General features: G+C 38.8%; 1 protein-coding gene across 5 annotated transcripts in view; it reads right to left on the reverse strand.

Annotated features, from left to right (window-relative positions):
• The window catches only part of CACNA2D3 (calcium voltage-gated channel auxiliary subunit alpha2delta 3), a 551,583-nt gene that overhangs the window by 313,425 nt on the left and 215,771 nt on the right, over positions 1-22,387 (reverse strand). For all 5 annotated transcript variants that reach the window (XR_010072843.1, XM_063348451.1, XM_063348449.1 and 2 more), the window contains one exon: positions 8,284-8,343. Coding sequence is in view for 4 of the 5 variants with exons in the window: in XM_063348451.1 (XP_063204521.1) it covers positions 8,284-8,343 (60 nt within the window). In the remaining variant the exon portion in view is untranslated. The remainder of the gene's footprint in view (positions 1-8,283; positions 8,344-22,387) is intronic.

The following is a 22,387-nucleotide window of genomic DNA, read 5'->3' on the forward strand; positions in this document are numbered from 1 at the left end:
ATGCTAGGCATTTTGAAAGAGGAAAATTTTTTGAAGCCTCCGGTGAGGTTCTTGCAAGCTCACACTAACTCCCAGCTCGATGTGACAAATTTCAATCCAGTTTTAAGGCTGCAGCATTAAGTATTGTTATTGATTTTCTGCTAAATGTTCATTTCATAATGTCGCTTTTTTCTTTCTTTTTTTTCCTGCTTGAAAGTGAACGTACCTCTTTTCATACGACTGGCTCCTTCTGGTGCATCACTACCCCGGTATCTGAACAATACTAGCTTATTTCTCTATCCATTCTCTTGGAATGAGTTAAAGAATTGCCTTACAAAAACAATAAAAGAAAGAATTCCGTGTTGCGAACTCCAAGTTTTATCACTATTTTAATGAGAACTTCTGTTTTAGTTATAACCTTAACCTGTGAATTTATGTGAATATGCAAGAATCGCAGCTTTTATTTCTTTTCAACATGTCTCTAATTCTTATAAGATGCTTACGGAGAGCATAAAAAAAGCAACCTGGAAATACTTAATGATTTAAGCATGGGAAAGGAAAAACTGTATATATGTATCATACGTATGTAAATAATTTCTGTTCCATCTTATTATTGCTGTTAGACCTGACCTGTGACTCTTCTTGGGTTTGGAACATACATTCCTTTTTTGCAGAATTGTGCCAGAGGAAAAGTCTTACACTGCAGTTCAAATCCACGCTCTGCATCCAGCCGAACAGAAACTCAGACCAGGGCCTCTGCGATCCAAAGCGACTGCCCCATCCATCAGGCTTTTCTGGGCCGACTGTCTCACAAACTCTTCTGCTGCAGTTGTTTCACATCATATAAATAATCTAATATTCACTAGAGAAGCAACTTGAACAGGTTTCTCATATCCTGAGAGCCCCACCTATTTGATTATGAGTTGTTCCGAAGCGGAGGCTTCTCTTGCTCAGGAAAACCTTTGGGGTATCTCAATGTTTAATCGGAAAACTAGGAATTCTGAAAACACTCATGGGATGAAAATGCTATTTCCTTCTCATTTCTAGTAGCAAGCGAACACAATAAAAGGGACAAACAAATAACAGGAAAAGCCTCAGGAAGACATCTTGTCTTCCGAGATTATCTGCTCGGTCATACAGTTCTTCGACAATTCTAGGTTTCAGATTTCTATAATTTTTTACAGCAGATTTCACCAGGCAAAAGGCACCGTGTCCATATTTGATGGCAGAACTGAATTTATAGCGTGTTCTTCATTCCACGTTTCACACGCTTCAGATAGCGATTGCTATCACAAGAGAGGTAGGCAGGAATAAATCCAGAACTGTCTGAAAACTACTTCTGGTAGCTGTTTAATGAGTCTAACCTGTTAAGGCTACCAAAAGGACGAGTCCCATAACTGCAGTCAGAAGAATGAATCTCCGGAACTCCGTGCCAAACGTTCTCAGAAGCAGAGCATGTTATTTGCAATAGCAAATTCGGAGCACGGCTGCTAGCTCCTTTGCTGTTGAGCCCCATAGATAGATAAGAATAACGAGTAGATAGAATAACCAGTCAACTAAACCAGCAGAGTATTACCCGTTCTTTTTGATGGCTCCCTTTTATAAGGCCGAATGGCACCAAAAAGCCAAACAATTATTTACAGCAGAAAAATTACAAGTTACCCGAAAAATCCACTCCTGCTTCTCTGCTTCTAAAACCATTAAACTCCATGCGTTTCTGTGCTTCGCTATCAAACTCACTCCTTGTCAACAGAAGTTATCAACATACATAAAAATAAAATAGTTCTAGTAATTTATATTTGAATTTTTTGCAGTAAGAGAACTTAGAAATTCTTAGAAAGATGCATGTGTGGAAGGGGGAAAAGTAATGAAAATTATGCACTTATCATAGTTGTTTTTAAAAGCCAAAAATTTCCCTCAATTCTCAAAAAAAATCTACAAAACTCCAAAGTGAAAAAAACTAATGAAGAAGTTCATCATTAGAAGATGAACTAAAATATCGCTAGCCTTTTTTTTTTTTCCTGGCTTCGTAAAACCTTGTTCTCTTTTTCTGTTCACTTACCACAGAGGCAGAAAACAGGTAAAATCTTGGAGATTAAAATAACCCAAAAGGTACATGGCCCCTCTTCTCTCCGTACGCTCTTTCCGACGCCTAATCCCTGCCACACGCGCAGAGTGAAAGGATGTGGAATCTTCCTCTGAAGGTTACCTTACACGCGTATCAATTCTAGAGAATTCTTAACCAGTAACATCCGAATTCACTGATGTCTCCACAGTCCCATAGTCATTTCAATTTTTCTCTTCCCAACCTCAGCAAATAAATAGGAAAGAGCAGACAAGCTAAAGTGCTCTCCGCTGAAAGGGCTCATCCTAAGAGCTAAAAATCTGGAAGTCAATTTGTTGCAGTTCTGGTATTACAGCAGTTGAGAAGTCCTTAATTTGAGCTCACAGAAATCAACAAGAATAATACTGAACTAAGAACTGCAAAGCTGAAGCTTCTGCTTTTTCTTTCAGAAAAAAAAGGGATACAAGTATTTTCTGAAAGAAAAAGAAAATAACAAAGGAAAACCTAAAACTGAATAAAGACTCTAAGAGATGCTTTTATCATTTAAATGCTGTGCCTTGTAGTTCACTACCTCAGTAGATGCTCATGCTTCTATTCCCTTTTGCCTTCCTCTTGGCCCTCAAAGCGCAGTGTAAATTTTAGGAGTTTGTGGCTTTGCTGTTGGTTTTGAACGGCATTCAGAATTCTACGCTTACTGTTTTTCCTTGATCTCCCTTATCTTTTGATCAGTACTGAAAACTTTCAACTGTCCAGAACACTCAATAACAACAAGACTTCTACAGGTCCTGTCAGCATTTCTACGTCACGGCTGTGTCCGAATTTTGCCTTCGGTTGGACGCACAGAACCGTACAGAAGAACCTCCTGCAATATCGCAAGTGTTAGAGGAACTCAAAGACGAGCCCCTTGAGAGCAAGTCCTGTGAGAGGCACCTCAGGAAAGAGTTCTAATGGCAGATTTTACAACTGAATAAAGTTTCCAGGGTTTCTAGCTGCTTCCGCAAGAGCTGCGCAGGGCAAAATTAACAGTTTAGATCAGTGCAGGTTAAGGATCTGTTCCTCGTGGCTTCTTACAAGCTACAGGTATGCAGTCCATATCCCGTTCAAATATATGTACCTTCCACTTTCCATTCACTTTGGTCCGCAAAATATTTCAAAGAAAGTCTAAAAAGGAATTTAGACTGTGTCAGGTCTCATATTAGGTTTTCAGGCTTGGAGTTTAGAGAGACTGATTTCTGATTGAGGGAGTAACAGCTGGGATAAATACCCCAGGACGCACACCAAACTTCAGATGTTCCGCTGCTGTTTGAAATGCGCTTTTCAAAAAGTCATTTCAGCCCTTGGTGCTAAGTGCTTGAAGTCCATGGACTTCCCTTTCCGTCGTGGATGTTCAGAACCCTTCAAGAGCTGACTTCAGTCTGTGGACGTTATTCAACAGCCAGAAAAATATTAATACCAATAGGCTGTAAATCTAGTTTTTATGTGCCTCATTCAAAATTAGTGAGATAATAAATATACAAACAGACTTTTCTAGAATACTAACATGAAAGTAATACACGGGTTATAATAGGAGTTTAATAACATTATGTAGAATAGCTATTCTCAATTATCTTTTATCCTCGTATTTTCCAGCAACTGATATCAATGTAATTACCACCTATTTGATTAAATTGTAATTAAAGACCTGAGAATTTAACAATCCATCATTATAAATTTTTGCATGGTATCATTATACTAAATAAACATCTAGGTCAGATTTTTTATATTTAAGTTATGGGTTTATGTCTATATTTAAGCTCTGTATCTAGCAGTTGAATTTCAAAATCAGGGCAAGTCAGGTAGCTGCCCCTGAAAGACAACCACCACCTACCCAGTAACGTTAGCACGTGAGGGATCAGGCCCAGAAGCCACCGAGTTTGTGAACTGGACTAATTCTGTTCCCCAGCCCTCTTTTGCGATTTGTGCTTTCTCCTTAAACCTTTGAAGTCTCACCTTTTCTAGACTTTCAAAAATCATTAAATGTGAATAAAGTACGTTGTTCACCTGTGCAAACCACTGGTAAATCCTTAACTATCCATCTGCTCATTTCACAAGATATTTTCTACAGCCAACATACATGCTCCAAGAGTAAGGATGGGATTTTCAAGGACATGAAATGCAATTAAGAATTAACAGCCAGCAAATACTGGCAGACAGGTACCTAACTCCAGTATAATTTTGAAAACTTCTTCCTTAAGACACAGCCATATGTTATAGATCTAAAAAAATAAAAAAAAATAAAATAAAAAAATAATGAAAAGCAGCCTTATACCTTTATTCCTTTTTTATCCCATTCAATTAAGAATATTCTTAGAAGAAAGTAACCCTTTCGTAAAAACTATTTTATTCATTCTCTTCGAGTCTTGTGACATAAAACTGAAATAAGGTCCACAATCTCAAAGTATTGGCACTTGAACCTCTCCTGTCTTATACAGAAAGTGAAAATACCACAATCTGAAAAGAAAACATGTAGTAATTCAGGTGACATCTACGGTGCACTAGTCTTGATTCTGTTAAAAAGAAATAACGTTGCTTTTTTATTATCACATCACACACGCGCAGCGAAAACCCAGCTGGAATATAAGGCGAATGAACTAATGAACTTAATTAACACACAGAAAATAAAAGAACTACCCTGCAAACGTGGGTGTATAATGAAACCATTCAGCAAATGAACCCGTAGTGATAACAAGATTTTGTATGAATCCCTCCTGTCACTGGGGTCAGAGGTATGAAAACCAGATAGGAACCAAGCATTATAAATCCTTATTGATCCTAAATTATTATTTTTTTTTAAACGTTTGTAATGAAGTGCAAGTTACTTTTACTGCTCCATTGAGAACTCCCACATCAGTTCCACTGCCGAGCATCCGCCTCCTGAGATTACTGAAAGCCCGAAATACTACAGCAGTATGATAGGTCTTGTCCTCAGTGTGCTCGGATGGTAACAGTGCTGTGTGCGTCTCTGTTCTGCGCTGGGTACAGCCACACGAACAGATGACGCTGTAGAGGACTCAGGTGCCCGCACAGAGCACACGGCTGCAGTTTAAACGTGCTTTACCTCCTCACTAGGAATTGCGCAAGAAGAGCAGCTGGGTATCACATCGGTGTATTTTTACACAACAAAATCTGCCCACTTTCCAGGGGGTTGAGGAGACGTGGTGGGAGGAGAAAGCCTCTAAACCTATGTGGTTGTAACGGCTGCATATGCAGTAAAATCTTAGGTGTATGACAGCTCCAGGGAAGAATTTTCCACTTCAGAGCCTCTTCCAGGGGTCTGAAGACAAACTCCACAACAGTGTTTCTAGGAATCGTAACAAGGCAGTTGGTATCGTAGGAAACACGTCCTCGAGCACAAAGGAAGTAAATGATCAGGGGGTCAAATTTCAGTTAACAGCAATGATCATGAATGATTTGAAATTTCTTTTTAATAGATCACCTCCTAACAGAAGGGTTTACCCTCTTTTTAATCTTTTCCCGAAAATTTTTCTCTGGCAAACAATTAAGTCAAAGCTAAAAAGTGATTCGAGAATCACTTCAAAATCCATAACATCCACTTTTGCTGGGTCTGTGCTTGGCAGTTGGCCCCTATATTGTTTTTTTCATCGTGTTAATGCCCCAATATCAGGAGGAATTACTCCATCTTAAACAGAGGCAAGCACAGAGACAGCCTCCTGTATAAGGCAAGATGAGCAAACCTTTAAGACTATAGCAATGTTGTGACAAGGCAACTTGCTGGCAATCCTGGACTGAGTTAAAGGTTCGAGTATAAGTAACATTCAGAAGGTCATTTCCTCTAGCTTGCTAAAAGCGCAGCTCTTGGTTCACATCCCTGACAGAAAGAAGAATCTCCTGAAGCCCAAATACTGCGGGATAAATCTTCAAAGTCAGCTCTCACCGATTCTTAGTTTGGCCATTACTCGAACATGCGATATATAATGCTGATGAGTTGAACATCATCTCACCCATTTTGATTTATTTCTTTCAATTCACTGGGAATTTTATTTATGTTTATAACGACGAGGTTTTTATTGGTGGTGCCAATAGATTCAGTCCAGGGATAGACAGTTGAGTGCTTAGACCATTACACAGCATTACAGTGTATTGATTAGAATACCTATAGGATAACTAAGGACAAAACTAACGATGGGACTAAGAAAAACGCCCAGAAAGGATCAGGTCTAGCTTAACCAAATCATATAGTTTCAGCATTGCTGAAGAGAACACCAGCACTCAAAAAGATGAACTTCCAGTTATGATTTTCTTTAAATTGGTGTTTTTTCACAGTCAATAAAAATATTAATATAATTTTATTTCTCCCTTACATCACTTTTATGTACTGACACAATATTATCTATACTGTTCTCAAGACATAGAAGGTGATGTTGGACCAATAAAAAGCACAAAAGCACTTTCTTTATGTGCTTTCTGAGTTTCCAGAATATCTGAGCACAAAGAGCGCAGACTGGTGCTGTGTCACATACCACTAATTCAAAGCATTTAATCCTGTCTTCCACACGTCAGCCAAGGCAATACAAATGCCAAAAACCTCCTCTTTGATAGCAGAATTATATACACTATTATATAAGCCTTCTGTCCCCCTCCACTTCAATGTACACTATCAAATCATTCTGGCCATTATTTTATATTGAGCAGATGGTATTATGAGATTTTTGATAAAGAACAACAATCACCCAGCAAGGGTTGCAAAGGGGTCGCTGAAACCAAGATTAACAATTGATTAGCTTTAATGGACCGTGACAGTAATAAACAACAGAGCTCTACACAAAGATTTGATTGTCCTGTTAATGCTGCTGACACAAATGGCTTTTAACTGGCTTCCTCAAAGTGTTAATATCTTCAAAGGCTCAGCAAACGAAGGACTTTGTCAAAGTGAGAACTATCCTGCAGTGAAAAAGCACTTACTGTAGACCTCTAAAAAATCTGCTATAAAGTGTGTTTCTGATTTATTCAGACAATAACTCCTATTTCTCCAAGGCTTAGAGTTCAAAGAAAAATAAAATGCTGCACACCTCTGCAAGGCTGGAATGTAATAGAACTCTAAAGCATTTGAATACAGAAGCCAGCATTCATTGAATACAACAATAACATGAATTATCACTTTCAATGCGCTCATTTTATCCTTACTCCAACACAGGCTGACAGATCTCAGTATCATAGCCTTCTAAACTAATTTTTTTATCTTTAGTCTGAAAAGTTCACTTTTTTCCCCTTTCTGCACAGAAATCAGTAATTTGCATCATATTTTTAATAAAATAAAATGTTTTATGATTACCGGAAGTAACCATGGTAAAAGCTGAGAACAGAACTTGCAGAACTGTGTATCTCAGATACACGCATGGGGAAAAGTCCACGCAAAGAGTCTCTGCTTCCCTTAAAGCTCAAGCTCAAATTTTAAACGGACACATGGCAAATATTCACAGGAGGGTTTAGAATTAAATCTAGATAGGCTAGAGACAAAGTAAACAAAACTCCACCTAACGCGGCATTCAAGAAACCAAGGATATAGGAATTCATTACAGCTAAGGAGGTATTTACTCATTTCTATTAAACTTTCCATTCTAGGTGAGATTACTTAGTTTCTAAATTATTTTTTTTTTTTACTTATGTGTCTTATTCAAGCAAAGGTTTGTCTTTTAAACATTTTTAACCGTGAGTTGCCGCAGTGCTTCTCCGACCCGTGTTATTCCTAACGGCAATGTTTTGAGACAACAATGGTATGGCTCTGAGGGCTTCTAGGTAAGAGAAAAAAGGGTGTCTGGGACTGGGATGCAAAGGGAAACCATTAGCACAAATCAAGGTCATGCTAATCCCATCCCTGTGGGTCCCACCCCATCTGCAAATTCAACTCTCTACAGAACAATTCCTTGCCAGTACACTGCAACGATGAAACATGCTGCTAATTACTGTGTTTAAAAATCTTGACCTAAGCAGACATGTAGGGAATTTAAATGAAATCTCTAAAAGAGTAAAATCCACCTGCTTGGTCTCCCAACACACAACCACTAAATGCGTGACCTGTCACAATACTGAGCCAGCCTTCATTAATTTCGTTTTCTGTAATCAGCATCCTTCTGCTACTCACGTGCTTGGCTTTCTACAGCAGTTCTTCAAGCAAGCTATTGTGTAAACTGTTTAGTATACTCTGATGAGAAATATTTAAGAAAATAATTATTAATTACCTGTAAGTCAGCATCAAACTCATGTTTCAGGTAGGCATCTTCTGCAGCTTCAACAAGACGCTGAAAAAAAAAAAAGAAAAAAAAAAGGTGTGTTTTTGAAATAATAGACAACATCTTTCAATCCAAGCGTTTCTTCCAGTATAACAACAGGCATCATTTGAGAATTGTGTAATTCATTGTCACCATGTGATATCAACTATGATACTTCATAAAACAGAAACAAATTATATTTAAAAACAAAAAAAACCAAAAGCCAACAAAACAAAAAACACCACCCAAACAAGTTTTTTAAACCTCAGCATCTGTGATTGGTGGTACAAAACTCTCAAAACAGCTCAACTGCCAATAAATAAATAAAATCACTTTTTCCACTAGTGCTCAACACCCTGCAGCTCCCATTCCGATACTGATTTCTGAAAGACCACCATGTAAAGTTGCTTTCACACTGGACCTTATTTTGCACACAGGTGACCTTTTAAAATCTCACTTGAAATAGCAGATATTTCCTAATAATGCACTCGATTGCAAGCAACTGAAATAAAAAGGCATTTCTAAACAACATATCAAATATAAAAGATTAGACGAATAGAGGTCAGGTTTGTTTGCTTAGCAGATGTTGTACATCCTGCCTTAACACAGTGCCTAAGCACAAGAAGATTTTTTTTCTGCCATTACAGACGTAATATTTACTGAACGACAGGACTTCAGTATTTTTCCTCTTAATATTCAGATCTCCCTGTAGTGTTCCTTACGCTACCATCTCAAGGAAAAAAGGGGTTGCACTAAAACACAGCGACTCGAAAAATTAAATTCACATAGGTGTTTGCTGCAGACATTCTCCTGTGAAAAGACATTATATCCTTTCTAAGGTTTTATTCAGGGTTCTTTATAGTTCTGAATATTTTAACTACAGAAGTAACTTTCTAGTTGTCATTTATTCTACCTGAGTATTCACATATGTACAACCCAAAATTAATCAAAGGATGATCTGTCACAAGAATACTCAATATGTTAGTTTTATTTTCTTGGATTTATCAGACACTGGCACAGATGTATATTTTCAAATATTTTGTATCATGAACCAAGCGAGCTCCAGGCTCTCATTAACGACACGCAGTGTGAGCAGCCTGCGCACGTTTGCTTCCCTTTTCAGCTTTTATCAAGTCTTTGGACATAAATCAAACTGGGATGGAAATACTGCTATACAATTTGAACTATAATGGAAACTGAACCAAGAAAAATATTTCTGGTTGCCAATTCAGAATAAATCATTCAACAAAAACCTGAGAGTTTAAGGCAGAGCCTGGTTGGTTACAGGGAACACCTGTGTTCACCGAGGTCTGCCATGTCACAGCCCCTCCTTCCACATCTCTGCCTCATGGCATCGCTCACCCAGGGCGAGCACAAGCCTCACTAAACCCTCCGTCCTCTGCTGGGCTTCTGCATCTTCCTGCAGACCCCGGTGGGAAGGATTTTCATACCTTTTTTCTTAGTGCAGCATTACAGATCTCAAAGATCTGATGACAAACCGGAAGCGCTACCGATGCCTAGGCTGCTGCAGGAGAGCAAGAGATAGCAGATGAAGGCCACCTTCCCAGAGCACTCTGCTGCGCCCGCATCCCTGTCCTGGGACTGTTTCCACCTTTAAAAATCTTGTCCCGCGTAAACCTAAAAGGGTTTGCTAAAACCTAAACTGGAACTGAACCGCAAAGGTTCCGACCCCCCGCAAATCAAACTGGAACTGAAAAATGTACCAGTCGCCTTCCCGCACAGACGTGCGCGGGCAAAAGAACCCACGACTCCCGATGCATCCCAACAGGCCACAGGAGAAAGCCATGAACAAGTACTTCAGATACAATGGCGACATTCTGTGGGATTGTTCCTACGGCTCCTGCACTCTGTGAACAGTGGTAAAAACACATCTTGCCATGTAAAAGGTTATCAAACGTTAATTTAACTCACAATTGTTTTGCATTTAGAAAATTAAAAAAGTAGCAGAAACTAACTATTCTGAGGGGGAAATCTCACAACTGAAGCGGATTCTTAAACATTGGAATGGTTTCAGAAGTCCATCTTTACACATTAGTAACCTGCTGAAGGTATTGTACAAATCTAGCCCTCATTTCTTAAGTAAGAAAAAGGCATTTTATGTAAAATAACTACCCTAATTCAGTGCATTTCTGCAGATGTGTACTCCTTTATATTAAAACCATAGTTGCAGTACTGCTCAGGGCACATCTAGTACAAAAGATCATGACTGATGAGTTTGAGAAGAAAAAAGTAAAAGAAAAAAAAAATTCTTCAAACAAATGAATACAGGGAAAAGAGAAACATGTTTTTCCTTTCTGTGCTGAAATATTTACTCATGGGAAGAAAAATTATTTTAGTATTTCATGAGATACCAGTGCCTAGATATTAGTACCTAGTGGGCTAGAAAAATAATTCATGACTTCTTATATAGTTTGTATTGATCCCAATGTGTTGCAATTACATTTTTGTCTCAGTGAAATAAATTTAAACTAAGATTTATCCCCCATGTAAGAAATAGCTAGAGAAGCATAAGACAAGTAATAGTAGAAACATCTGGTAAGGAGAGCAGCTCAGAAATGAAAAGTAATGATTGATACTTTATTGATTTATTCATTAAGATTTCAGCTGTCCCATTTTTTTCTTTAAAAAAAAAGGTACGTACATTTCAGCAACATTCTCTACTGAACAACAAGAAAGTAAACAATCTACTGACACGTATTTTCCTTGAAGATGAAGACACAAATATGCAGGCACACTACATGCTTCACCCTCACAAATCTAATAGGAAAACTACAGTTTTGGTACACTGAATGCACACAACACAAGCATATGCTGCATTTTCCAATGTAATTGTCCTTAACCACAGTTTGCTTTAAATATCTCAACACTGTTACGAAGGAGACTGTGAGAAACCTGTGAGAGCAACAGAAAATGTAAGCTAGAAATAAGCCTAAATCCACCAAATGAGATATTAGTGGATAGACACAGATGACACTTCAAACAGAAGATGGTGTGAAGAAGAGACGAGACGAGACTGCGGTGAGCAGAGACTGCACCAGTGAGCTGCAACTTCAGAAGGGGAACTGGAACGAGATGATAAAGAATCACCTGAGACAGAGGAATTGCATGGACTTTTGAAATTACTAAAGAACAGAGAACTGAGAAGTCGTGAAGGAACATCCAGACCCTCTCAGACAAAAATACCAGTTATGTAATGTTTGTTTTAACTGCATATACATGAGATTATTCCTTGTCAGTCTTTGCCCGCTCACCGAGGTGATGGCCCAACTCTGAGTTGTCAATAAAGCACACCTAGAGATACCCACCGTCTGGTGAAATCCTCTAACACGACGTGGCATGGATAAAAACAGGGCATGAACCAGGAGATGGAACAATATCACTCCCAAGAAGTCCCCCAAATGATCACCAAAACACCATGTCAGTGTTTGGTATTTTCAGTAGTACTAGTACCACAGATAACGTAGAGAAGGCTGAGAGAAGAGAAAGAAACGTCTCTTTCCTCTCAATAACATATAAAAAGGAAAATCACTGAGCTATCTCTGAATAATTTTCTTGACAAATTAAATTTTCATTTCAGTGAACTGATATTCCCAGATAAATTCTCATCCAAGTTAGGTTGTTACAGAGATAGCAAAGTGAAAGCTGAATGAAACAGAATGAAGGAGGGAAAAATAGAATCCAATAGAAAGTAAGGGGAAATGGAACAGGTGGGCAGAAAGGTGAAAATAAATGAAGAAGAGAATAACAGTTTGAAGGAAACATTCAGAACGCAGACTACCCATTTTAGCTTCTGAGAAGATCTTTACGTGTGCCTTGTAAGGGTTTCAGTTCACTTCTCAATGATTCTTTTTCATTAGAATCCTGTTTTGAAGTTAGATTAAGTAAATTCATAAGCATAACAAAGTTTGAACCAGTTTCTGAACAACTGAACAGCCAAGGGTCACCAACCTTTATCCATAAATGGTGAATGAAGTTATGTTCCTCCCTCTCTCTTCAGCTATCTTGAAGATGCACATTTATACTTCACTGTTTCCTTTCTATTTTTCTAAGATAAATCAACTGCTACACATAAAACCAGAAATGCTGCTAGAAATTGCTCTTCTCCAAACCAAACTGCTGCAGATTTTAAGAAAGAAGACTGCTCAACCCTTAATTATAACTAGTACCAACTAGCTACTGATACTATCTCAGTCCATAACAATACTTTATATTTCATAAGATCGATATGATAAAATTTCATTTCAAAAGAGCAACAAAACGCTTAAACAGAAAATTAAAGATCTACTCTTTCAATTGTAGCTTCTCCTTCTTTACTCAGTCCCAGGCTCAGTTCTGTTGGTTAAAATATGTGAGCTTGTCAGCAGCCCTTCTAAGAACATATTCTTCCCAAACTCATTAGACTATGCCTTAACGTTTCTTTCAGACCATCACGTGAGTCTCGCCAGTTACCTCTGTATTGTCTGGAGCAATGCAGAATTATCGCTTTAGGTCTATGAGAATTTCAATCCAGAGAACGCCCGACACGGGCCACCAACTCTGACCCTGCTCTGAGCAGTGGGATATCACAGTCTTTTAACAAAAGGGTAGATAAATCTGTAGGAGGCTCTTACATCCCAGCACCTGAATGCTAGCAACAGCAAAAAATAGCCCTCAACCCTAATAAACTTTCTGATTGCTTTCCCGTGGCATCAGTTTGAGGTTCAACTCCTCTACAAACTGTGTATGTCTTCAAGGTTGTTTTGAGGTTTTGGAAATAAAAAACAATTAAAAGCCATTCCTATTAAAAAAATGGCAAACAGTCTAAACTCAAGAAAATCCTATGAATATACTGCACTGAAAGTTTCTCTTGAAAAACAACAATATGTAAGAAAAAAACCCAGGAATTTATGTAACTTTAAAAGCTTGTCTCCCGTACTCCTACATATGGAATTGTAACAGGGATTTCGATCTTAATCAAACGTAAACAAACCTTGTCAACAAAGACAGCAGGGTAGGAAAACAACGGAAAACTAACGCCTGTTTTTAAGATCTTATTTCTGTCATATTTTGCAGCAAGTTTTCTGGTATATTACCAAGCAAAACGCAGCAGTATTCGATATATGGAAAATACTTACAACTACCAACAGTTCCACTTCTTCAGGTGAAATACTCACTGTAATTTTAATAACCTTACTATTGATTTGAACATCTAATTTCCAATCAAAATTTATGGTAATTGAGCTGTGAACATGCCAAAAATATTTCTTAAAGTGTAGCCAGATAACTATTTAAAACATAGCTCAGCAGTTGAGTATATTCCTGAGAGAGAAACCAGAACTTGTGTTTCAATCATCAGAGCAATTTTCTTCACTGGCTTCTTTGCGAGAAGCCTCTGCAGTGCACGTGGGAGCACTCAGTAATAGATTACCGAACTTTAAAAACACTACCCAGGTACCTTCCTGTGACTTCCCCATTTTGGGGTTCATTTCAGAAGAGAAAAAGGCATTTCCTTTCCAGGAAACCTGTAAGGCTGCAGGTGCTTTGAAAACTTCTGAAAAGGTTGGGCTGTTCGTTGGGAAAGAGGAAGATTTATTAGCATTAAGTAAGCTTAGGTAATATTCTGGCACGGGTGGTAATTCTGCCGCAAGTGCTCCTTACTTCCATCAGCGTTCTGGGGTTTGCTTCTCTCACAGTTCATTTAGTGGAGAAGGTAAAGGAAGCCAACAGAGAATATTGACGATGTTCGTCAGTATCCCTATTATTTCCTATGCTTGAAAACAGTATCACGTAACATGGCAATGACTGCACCGATGTGCAAACAGGCCTCTCGGTCTTACTATTTTATTGCAAATAGCTTTGCACATGTTTGCCGTAACCAACAGAGAAGCAGTGTAGATACCAGAAACTGAGGCTGACCTTGGAGGAATATTTGCAACCACCAGAAGCACGCGAGTTTTTAGGCAGGCCAATGACAACAAGACTTGCAATCAGGCTGGGTTTATCCTTGAGATTTGGGAGGAGGGGCGGGAGGAACACAATCTTTTTCAGAAAGTCCAGCAGCATATTTTGTTTCCCACTCTGTTCTCCTCAGTTACAAGGTATTTTCTAGGAAATTCTATCACTACAATTGCTGTTGCTGTGGCTAAGACGGACTGAAAATTATTTAGCTCCTGTTATCTCAATATTAGAGTTCCTAGAGCTTGTAGCTTAAGACAGATACCAATCTTGGAACTAATGACATACGAAAAGAAATGACTGGGCTATGACTACTATCAGATTCCACTACAACAACTCACTAGACAATGCTCTGTCACAGTAAGTGCTGCATCAAAGCACAAATTATAAATAAAAGAGAAAAATAAATTAAAAGCCTAGCAATTATTGCAAATAACTTCAATTATCCACTTACATTCATTCAAGACTGGCAGATTTTCAGGTTGATCGATGTTAAAGTGCTAGCTGGTTTTTCGAATCAACATAAGGAGTTCAGCTTGGCAAAGAGCTGGACAAACAGAAGTGAAACTGCAGATGGATTAAAGTCTGTGAAACTCACACGTTGCATAAAAGCAGCTAAGACAATCCTGGAGTAACTACACGCATTTCTAACTTAACTAGGTCAACACTATATTTAGTTATGGCATGCGGAGATTGCCATGGCGTGGAAGGAAGACTGCAGATGAAGAAGGTAACACATTTGTCTTGTACCAAGTTCTGCTGTGCTCCAGGCTGCGCAAAGCCAATATCTCAGATACAAAACATGCAGATTGTCAAATCTGCTCCTACCGTGTTATTATGTCTACCACAGAGCAGAAAGGAACGATGTACTAAATAAGGGTTTACTCCATACTTTTTATTCCATATGTCACAGCCACCAAGGAACCCATTTAACTTCAGACACAACTTAAAGCTGTTTCAGGTCTACTGAAAATGTGATTTGCCTCCCCGGGGTACAACAGCAACCAGCTCCTCCAGCCACCTCTCCCACCTCAGGGCCAAGGGGAAGTTTCTTCAGCATTCCACACCAATCATGTATGTGTCCAAGGTTGGGTAATTCTCTGGAAATACCTTTACGTATCTCTTTAATTCCACTTGCAACACGGCAACACAACTTGTAAAGCTTTGCTTTCAAAGAATAATTCACAACTGGCACCTTGCTCTCTTCCACATAAATTTAAAAATCCATTTACAATGTTATTTTGTAAAACATCTTCCAAAATCAAGCTGACCTGTGTATGCATCTAATTATCTACTTATGCACATGTATGTTTATATGTATTTATTCAATACTAACCTGGAAGTACCACTATGATCCTTATTCCTATCCCCGTGCTGAAATCACTAGATTACGACATCTGATTTATTAATCTTTTTCACACATTCAAGCTACCATAGGCCACACTCTTTACCCGACTGTCACAATCACTACCCTGTTTGGACAACGCCAGACTGTCTGCATTACAGTACAGTGAGGACTCACACAGTGCACACTCTAACAGCTCCCAAAGCTATTGCTGGAAGCTTGGCAGATATTGCTGAAGAAAGATTTGGGATAACTGTTTTCATGTGAGTTCACTTAATGCAAATTCTCCGTTGGTGGTATTTATCTCACCTAACCTCACCAATTTCAAAGTTAATCATCTCTCTACACAAGTTAACTAAACATCCTTCGTATGACAGAAAATTCGAGAAGTGCTGCTTGTCCCTTCTAAAATAGCTCGTAAGATATGGGAAGAACTTGAGCTTTTCCTTCACTCTTTCCTTCCTTAGATGTTTAACTTTCTATGAAGAAAGTTAAGGGACATGAATCCCACACCATATGTGCACCGTAAATGAGCTAAAGAAAATGGAAATATTCCCATGCTCGCTCAATAGGGAAAAGGAGTCTTGAGGCAAAGCTTTGTCCTGACAGCAGTTCTGGGACTAGTCGAGGTGTTTCTGTTCTGTTTACATTTAGAAGCACCAAGTGAAACCAATTGTCTTTGCTTTGTTCCCTCACCTCTGCACTAAGGTTCAATCCCCCAAGTTAATTCAAATTCAGCTTGCAATTTGTGGTCCAGTTCAACAAAATCAGCTATGATATACAGTCCTTCTTCCAGTTTCCAAGCAGATTACTATCACACAACAACAGCAAAAACCCCTCAAGATTTATTACTCAAAACAAAGGTCAGCTCCAGAGTTTGCAGGGACTTATTTCCCTTGCCTAGCCCGGCACTCAATCACAAGACACTGAGCCTTGTCTTTGCTTCCAAACCAAGACACGAAAACAGTAGGTATATTACACCCTCTCAAGTGAAGTCAATTGGGCTGTTGTTTTTTACTTCCTACGGGGTCAGGATTTCAGTTGCCAATAGACTAAATTAAAGGGAAACTTTTTTAAAAAAAAAAAAAAAAAGGGGGGGGGGATCAAACTCTGAGTTTTCTAACTAAAAGCTTCACAACTCCCTGTTGCAAGCAGAATTCTCTAAGTATTATTGCAAAAATGTGAAGAAGTACTTCATGAAGTAAGGGGGTGGTGTCTCTTCAATACATGGAGCCAGTTTAAAAAGTGGATACAGTGAAGATACTGCAGCAAATATTCCATCTTTCACAATAACTGTCCTGAGAATTTAAACAAATCAGTATTAGCATTGTTATATTTCTATAATTTTACAACAAAAACATTACACTAAAAAGTTCAAACACTATTATGGATGCAAAGCCAAACTAAGCACTCAGCTGGGAAATGCCAGAATGGAGTTGCCTCTAACGTCAGCCCCCAGTATTATAGTATCGCTTTGTCCATACGGTGTTGCTCGCTTAGAACACTGAATAATACCATCTAAGACCTCTGCAGTCCTCGCTAAGAGTGGTGGCAGTTGGCACCCATTTCCGTATGTATCAGTAACGGGTTCTGCAAGCATTCACTCAAGACTTAGAAACGCCGTGTAACATCTCAGGTTATACAGGTGCAGATTCTTTGGCCCATGTCGATGCTGCAACGCACCCAAGTCCTGCCTTCAAACATAACTATAGCTGACTCCCGTTTCTTTCCTATCTGACCATGGCGCTAGACATACTCCTATTTCTTTCAACATGTGAGCTCATTAAGCTCCTGCGGTGTGTCTCAAACTCCAATGCTAAGATCTTTTCATACTACTCTCCACCTCTTCTCTAGCACCTAACAATTATTCTTCCTTCTTTGTATAAGCCTTGGCGTCCAACGCTGCCAAGCTCGCTCATCGCCAGTCTTTTCCAGGCCCCTACCACTACCCCATTCCTCACTCTCTACAGGGAGTAGGGAAAATTGGAAATACAGGTTGGCCGTCTCATTGACCTCACCTAGAATATCTTGCGGCATTTATAATTCTAAATCCCAGCACAGTCCAATCCTATTCCCTTTGTCTCCCTAAACCATTTCATTATTCTCCATTCTCTGTTCCCCTTGTGCCAGTACCTTCCTCAACCTCTCCTAAACCCACCAACGGACTCCCTTAGTCGCTGACCCTTCCATTTTCCAGTGTCCTAACATGAACGCAGAGAGAGATGAGACAGAAATCTCTCTCCTTAAATCTCCTTAATCTCTCTCCTGCACCTAGAAGGCACATGGATGCACTGACAGTGCCTTAGGACAGAAAGACCTTGTTTCCCCTGCCTGCTGCTGGCTCAAGCCGTAAGAGACCAATGGTGCAAACGCAGGAAAGTCTTGTTCAACCATGTACTGAAAAATCACACCACAAAGGATTTTCAAAGATTTCACTTACAGACAGTTTTGCTCTGATACGTTTCTAGTGGCCATATGCCTCTACGTGCAGAGCTTCCAAATGATAACGACTTGATCCAGCTGGAACAGATTTTCAAAGAAAATCTTGTGTCAAGGCCAGATCCCTGCCAATTTCGAGAGTTGGCTCCCAAGCAAAGAAATGCTATAGACTTTTAATGAAAAGAACATCAGTATTATTTTTAAAAGACTAAATCAATGCATTTCCCCCTAGTTTGTTTCTTGAAAACAGTTGAAGTTCAAAGATAAAATTCACAGTTTTTTGGTCTCCTGAACTGTACTTTACCATTCTGAAGACGTGATTGCTGTTAAAGATGCTGGAATTAATTACAAAAGCAATTTTCAAAGTGATAATTTAGTCTTTTCATAATTTTATATATTCTGGCAGATCTTGTAAGAAAAAAGGCTACATTAAAGCGCTCTGGTCACACATTTATCTAACTGACTAACTCTGGGAGCTTACGTCTATACTTAGAAACTGGGCATTGGGCTCTATGTACCTAGAAGGATTTTCTGGTATGCTATGAATTAATGCTGAAGTCACAGAATAACACAGGGGTATCACTTCTCCCAAATCATGCTTATATACAGATTTACACACCTATATATAGGTACAGGCTCCATCCCATCTATTCATTTATTTTTTTTAAATAAATCTATTTTCAATAACATTATTTTTTGCTCTATCTTAAGAACAATATTAAACTGTCCTTGTAATTAAAGGAACATTTGCAAATTCCCAGATCCAAAGGAAAGGCTGCATTGCATAGTCAAAACCTTATCTGCTTTACTTTGTGAAGGTAATGAGTTCAAATCCAGCGGGTGTTTTGGGTTTTATTAAGAAAAGTCTTGTAACTTGTACTGTCCTAGCAACCAAACTATTGCTATACTTTCACCTCTTAATTAGTTTTTATCAACTGAAACATTCAGCATTTCATTATCATATGTAGCTTTATTTGGAAAACGAAGTGAAACATGCAAGACAGCACACCTCATTTCTATTGTCTGACACACCGCTAGATTTGCTATGACCTAGGGAACTCATTTCGTAGAACACTCCCATTTTTCTTAATAATTTTTTCTTGTGATTGTCAAAATACTTCTAAAATGCACTTGGGGAGTAATAGCAGTCTTTATATAGCTAACCAACACCTGCAGGTTGAAAAAGTGACAACCGAAGACTGCAACCAAGCTATCAAAAACGAATACATGATGTTTGCAGAGGCAGTGACCAAATTATAAAAATAGTTTTTCGCTTAGTTTCGATTGTAGGAGAGTAGCGAACCATCCCACGCTGCTGGCAAGGGTGACCAACTCCTCACCCACCACCATAGGCTTTTCAGCCATACATTCACCTACAACCAGCAAGCGTGTTCCAACCTTCAAAGCCCTAACAAGGACAAAACCACCAAGGTCGTTTACATTGCTACAAGCCGTTTTAACTCCCAGTCAACTCTGATCCTAAGAAACATGTGCAAAACACTTTTTTTCCTAACAAACCATGAAGCCCTGAAGACCTGTAAGTGCTGATGCTCCTTACCTTCTCTGTTTTTCCAATCAAACCCACACGCTAATGTTGGAGAATCACAAAAATGAGAGACGCAAAGGAGAAAGAAAAGATCTAAGCTAGCTCTTTGGTTCCATATGGAGGTAGATTTCCCTTTTATTAAATCCTTATTCCGTGAAATTGCCTACGCTTTGCAGGCTGAAGCCTCTGTGAACACCTTGACTTTGTACACTCCAATAAATCTATACCAGGTGCTGACAATGGCATGGCCAAAGCCAGGTACGAGAATGGGTGACAGTTCCTCCCGCTCAGGGTTTGTGGGGCGATGGCAGGAGAGTGCCATAAACCAACACGTAGGGCCAGGCCTTGGTGTAACCCCACTGATGCCAGTGGAAGGGGTTTATGATAGACCTGGTGCATTTGTGCAATGTCAGACCGTGAAATACTATCAGTTATTAAATCTGCTGGGCAATCTCTCTTAAAGACTTGGCTTTTAAATAGTGTCTTTCATGCCCTTTTAGCAGTCACAAGCCATTCCAGAGCAACAAACTGAATAAACTGATCTTTAGTACACGTCATGAAAAATACGTAACACTATTGAAATCAAGATTAAATGAAATATATTTTCTACAACAAAAACATTATAATTATTGTTTTTACTACACCAGGATACAAAGATGAGTCAAACATGCTCAGTAATTAGGCATTCATCACAGGCCCTTGAAAAAATAAACACTGAATTAGAATGAAGAACACTTCTGTGTAACACTAAAATGGTTCAGAATGTGTTCTCACCAACTGAATTTTTTCTATTTCTGATACATGACACAGTCCATATAAACAACAGAAGATCTCAATTATATAAGTAGCAATAAATAGTAATAAAAATTACCAAAAAAAAGACAGAGCAATGACTTCTTGCATCGGAAAATTTCTCAGTCATCTACTGTAACTATTGGTAGAAGATCTGAAATAAGAATTGACTGAAAAGCCTTAGGAGAAAGATTCAGTGTAATTATAGAGAGAGCATACAGAGATAGTGCATATATAATAAACACAAATATTCATAAAAGAAATTACAGCTCAGTTTACACTCTTCTTCCCATGGTTCTGTACCATCTTCAATTGTCTACGAGCAATTTGCCTACCACACTTTCCAATTCCAAGTGCGGAATTTTGAATACACGGGTAAGTTCTCCTAAAATTTCTTACTCCTTCTCATCTGTATCTCAATAACAGAAGGTCATCAACAAACGTTGTCATGTTACTAATTTTCCCAAGCCTTCTAGACTACTCGGTTATTTCCCGAGCTAACTAGAAGACACCCTTGCTTCAGTACAGGCCTGCCAGAGCCCTACCAAAAAGCCCATCGTCTCCGCACAACCTGCTCGCCCAGAGAGCAGACAGACAGCTGTTCAGCATTTGACTCTGCAAGGGGGTTTCAGCACAACGTTACCGGAGTGCAGAGGATTTTTCCAAGTTTTGCTTTTCCTTGATCAGTTTTTAAAGACACGGCTTTGTGCAGTCAAAGCCCACCCCTGGTGACCGCAGGGCTGCTGCAGGGGTCTAGAAGGTGCAGGGTTTGATGCAGACACTGTGCCACCGGGGCAGGGACGGCAGAGCTGACCGGGGCCTCGATGAGGCAGCAAGTGATGCAGATACGTGTCCTCAGCTGTGACTGCTACACAAATGCGGTGTATACAGTTGTATATATCACTGTCCTCAACTCTCCCCAAAAACATGCTTTAAGTTTTACCTGTGACCATAAAGACAACAATAGTTTCATATAAAATTTTGGTACTTTCTAGTCAATGGTTTAATATAGTATCATAGCTTTTTTTTTAGGTGTCTGTGTAGATACAAATAAAGGTAGTTAAACGTGATTGCAAGGTTGGAGTCTTTCTAAAATGAATAAAATCTTTTTGCTTGATACCCTCTCCAATCATAAAAAAAAAACTGAAAAGAACTACTTAAAATACTAAATATCCACCCACATTTTTTGCATGTCTTTAGCAAAGGCTATCATTTATCATCAGATACTTTTTTTTTTTTTACACTAATTTTTAAGGAAATGAGATGTGTTTTGCTGGGATCTACCTGAACACTTGGAAAGGAAAATCAACTACTGTACCATGAATTCTTATGAGAGGATTATTTCTACACATTTCATCATGTTGACTGATGAACACAACAACCTACTGATCCAATGTGCCAGATCCTACTGACAGCTCTAAAACCTGAAATACTTAAAGCACTAACTGCATCTGAAACGTCAGGAGTTCTTGCTCAGCAGTCTACTAGTGAAATGCTCTTTCCCCATCACTGCTCTCTTCCAAGTCCTGTTATTTAACACTCCACTGTCAAAATAAAATATAACTATAGCTATGTCACCCTTAAACTTTCAAATATCGGGTTCTTTCCCCTCTATGTCTACTTAAACAAGTAATTTTTTTTATCTAGTGTAGGTAGGAATAGATTATGGTTGCTGTACATAACATTTTCTAGGCAGCACAAAATTTTGGGGACAAATACTGCCACCTTTTGGCAATAGTCTATAACAAAAAAAAGCCTGTTTTCTTATGCAAATTAATACTGGTTTAGTAAACATTTTTATTGCTTTATTTTAGCAACTTGCATCTAGCAAACAAACTGAAGACCAAAACATAGGGTTCAACTGAAAGTAACATGAAAAAAACCCCAACTTTTAGGATTGCCATACACAAGTTTTCTTAGCGTAAATCAGAGAAATTGGAGCTAGGTTTTTTCCCTGGAAGACACCATAAGTAGATATCCCTGCTACACAATGTTGA

Source organism: Chroicocephalus ridibundus, chromosome 10, assembly GCF_963924245.1.
Source record: "Chroicocephalus ridibundus chromosome 10, bChrRid1.1, whole genome shotgun sequence".
In the NCBI taxonomy this organism is placed as follows: domain Eukaryota; kingdom Metazoa; phylum Chordata; class Aves; order Charadriiformes; family Laridae; genus Chroicocephalus; species Chroicocephalus ridibundus.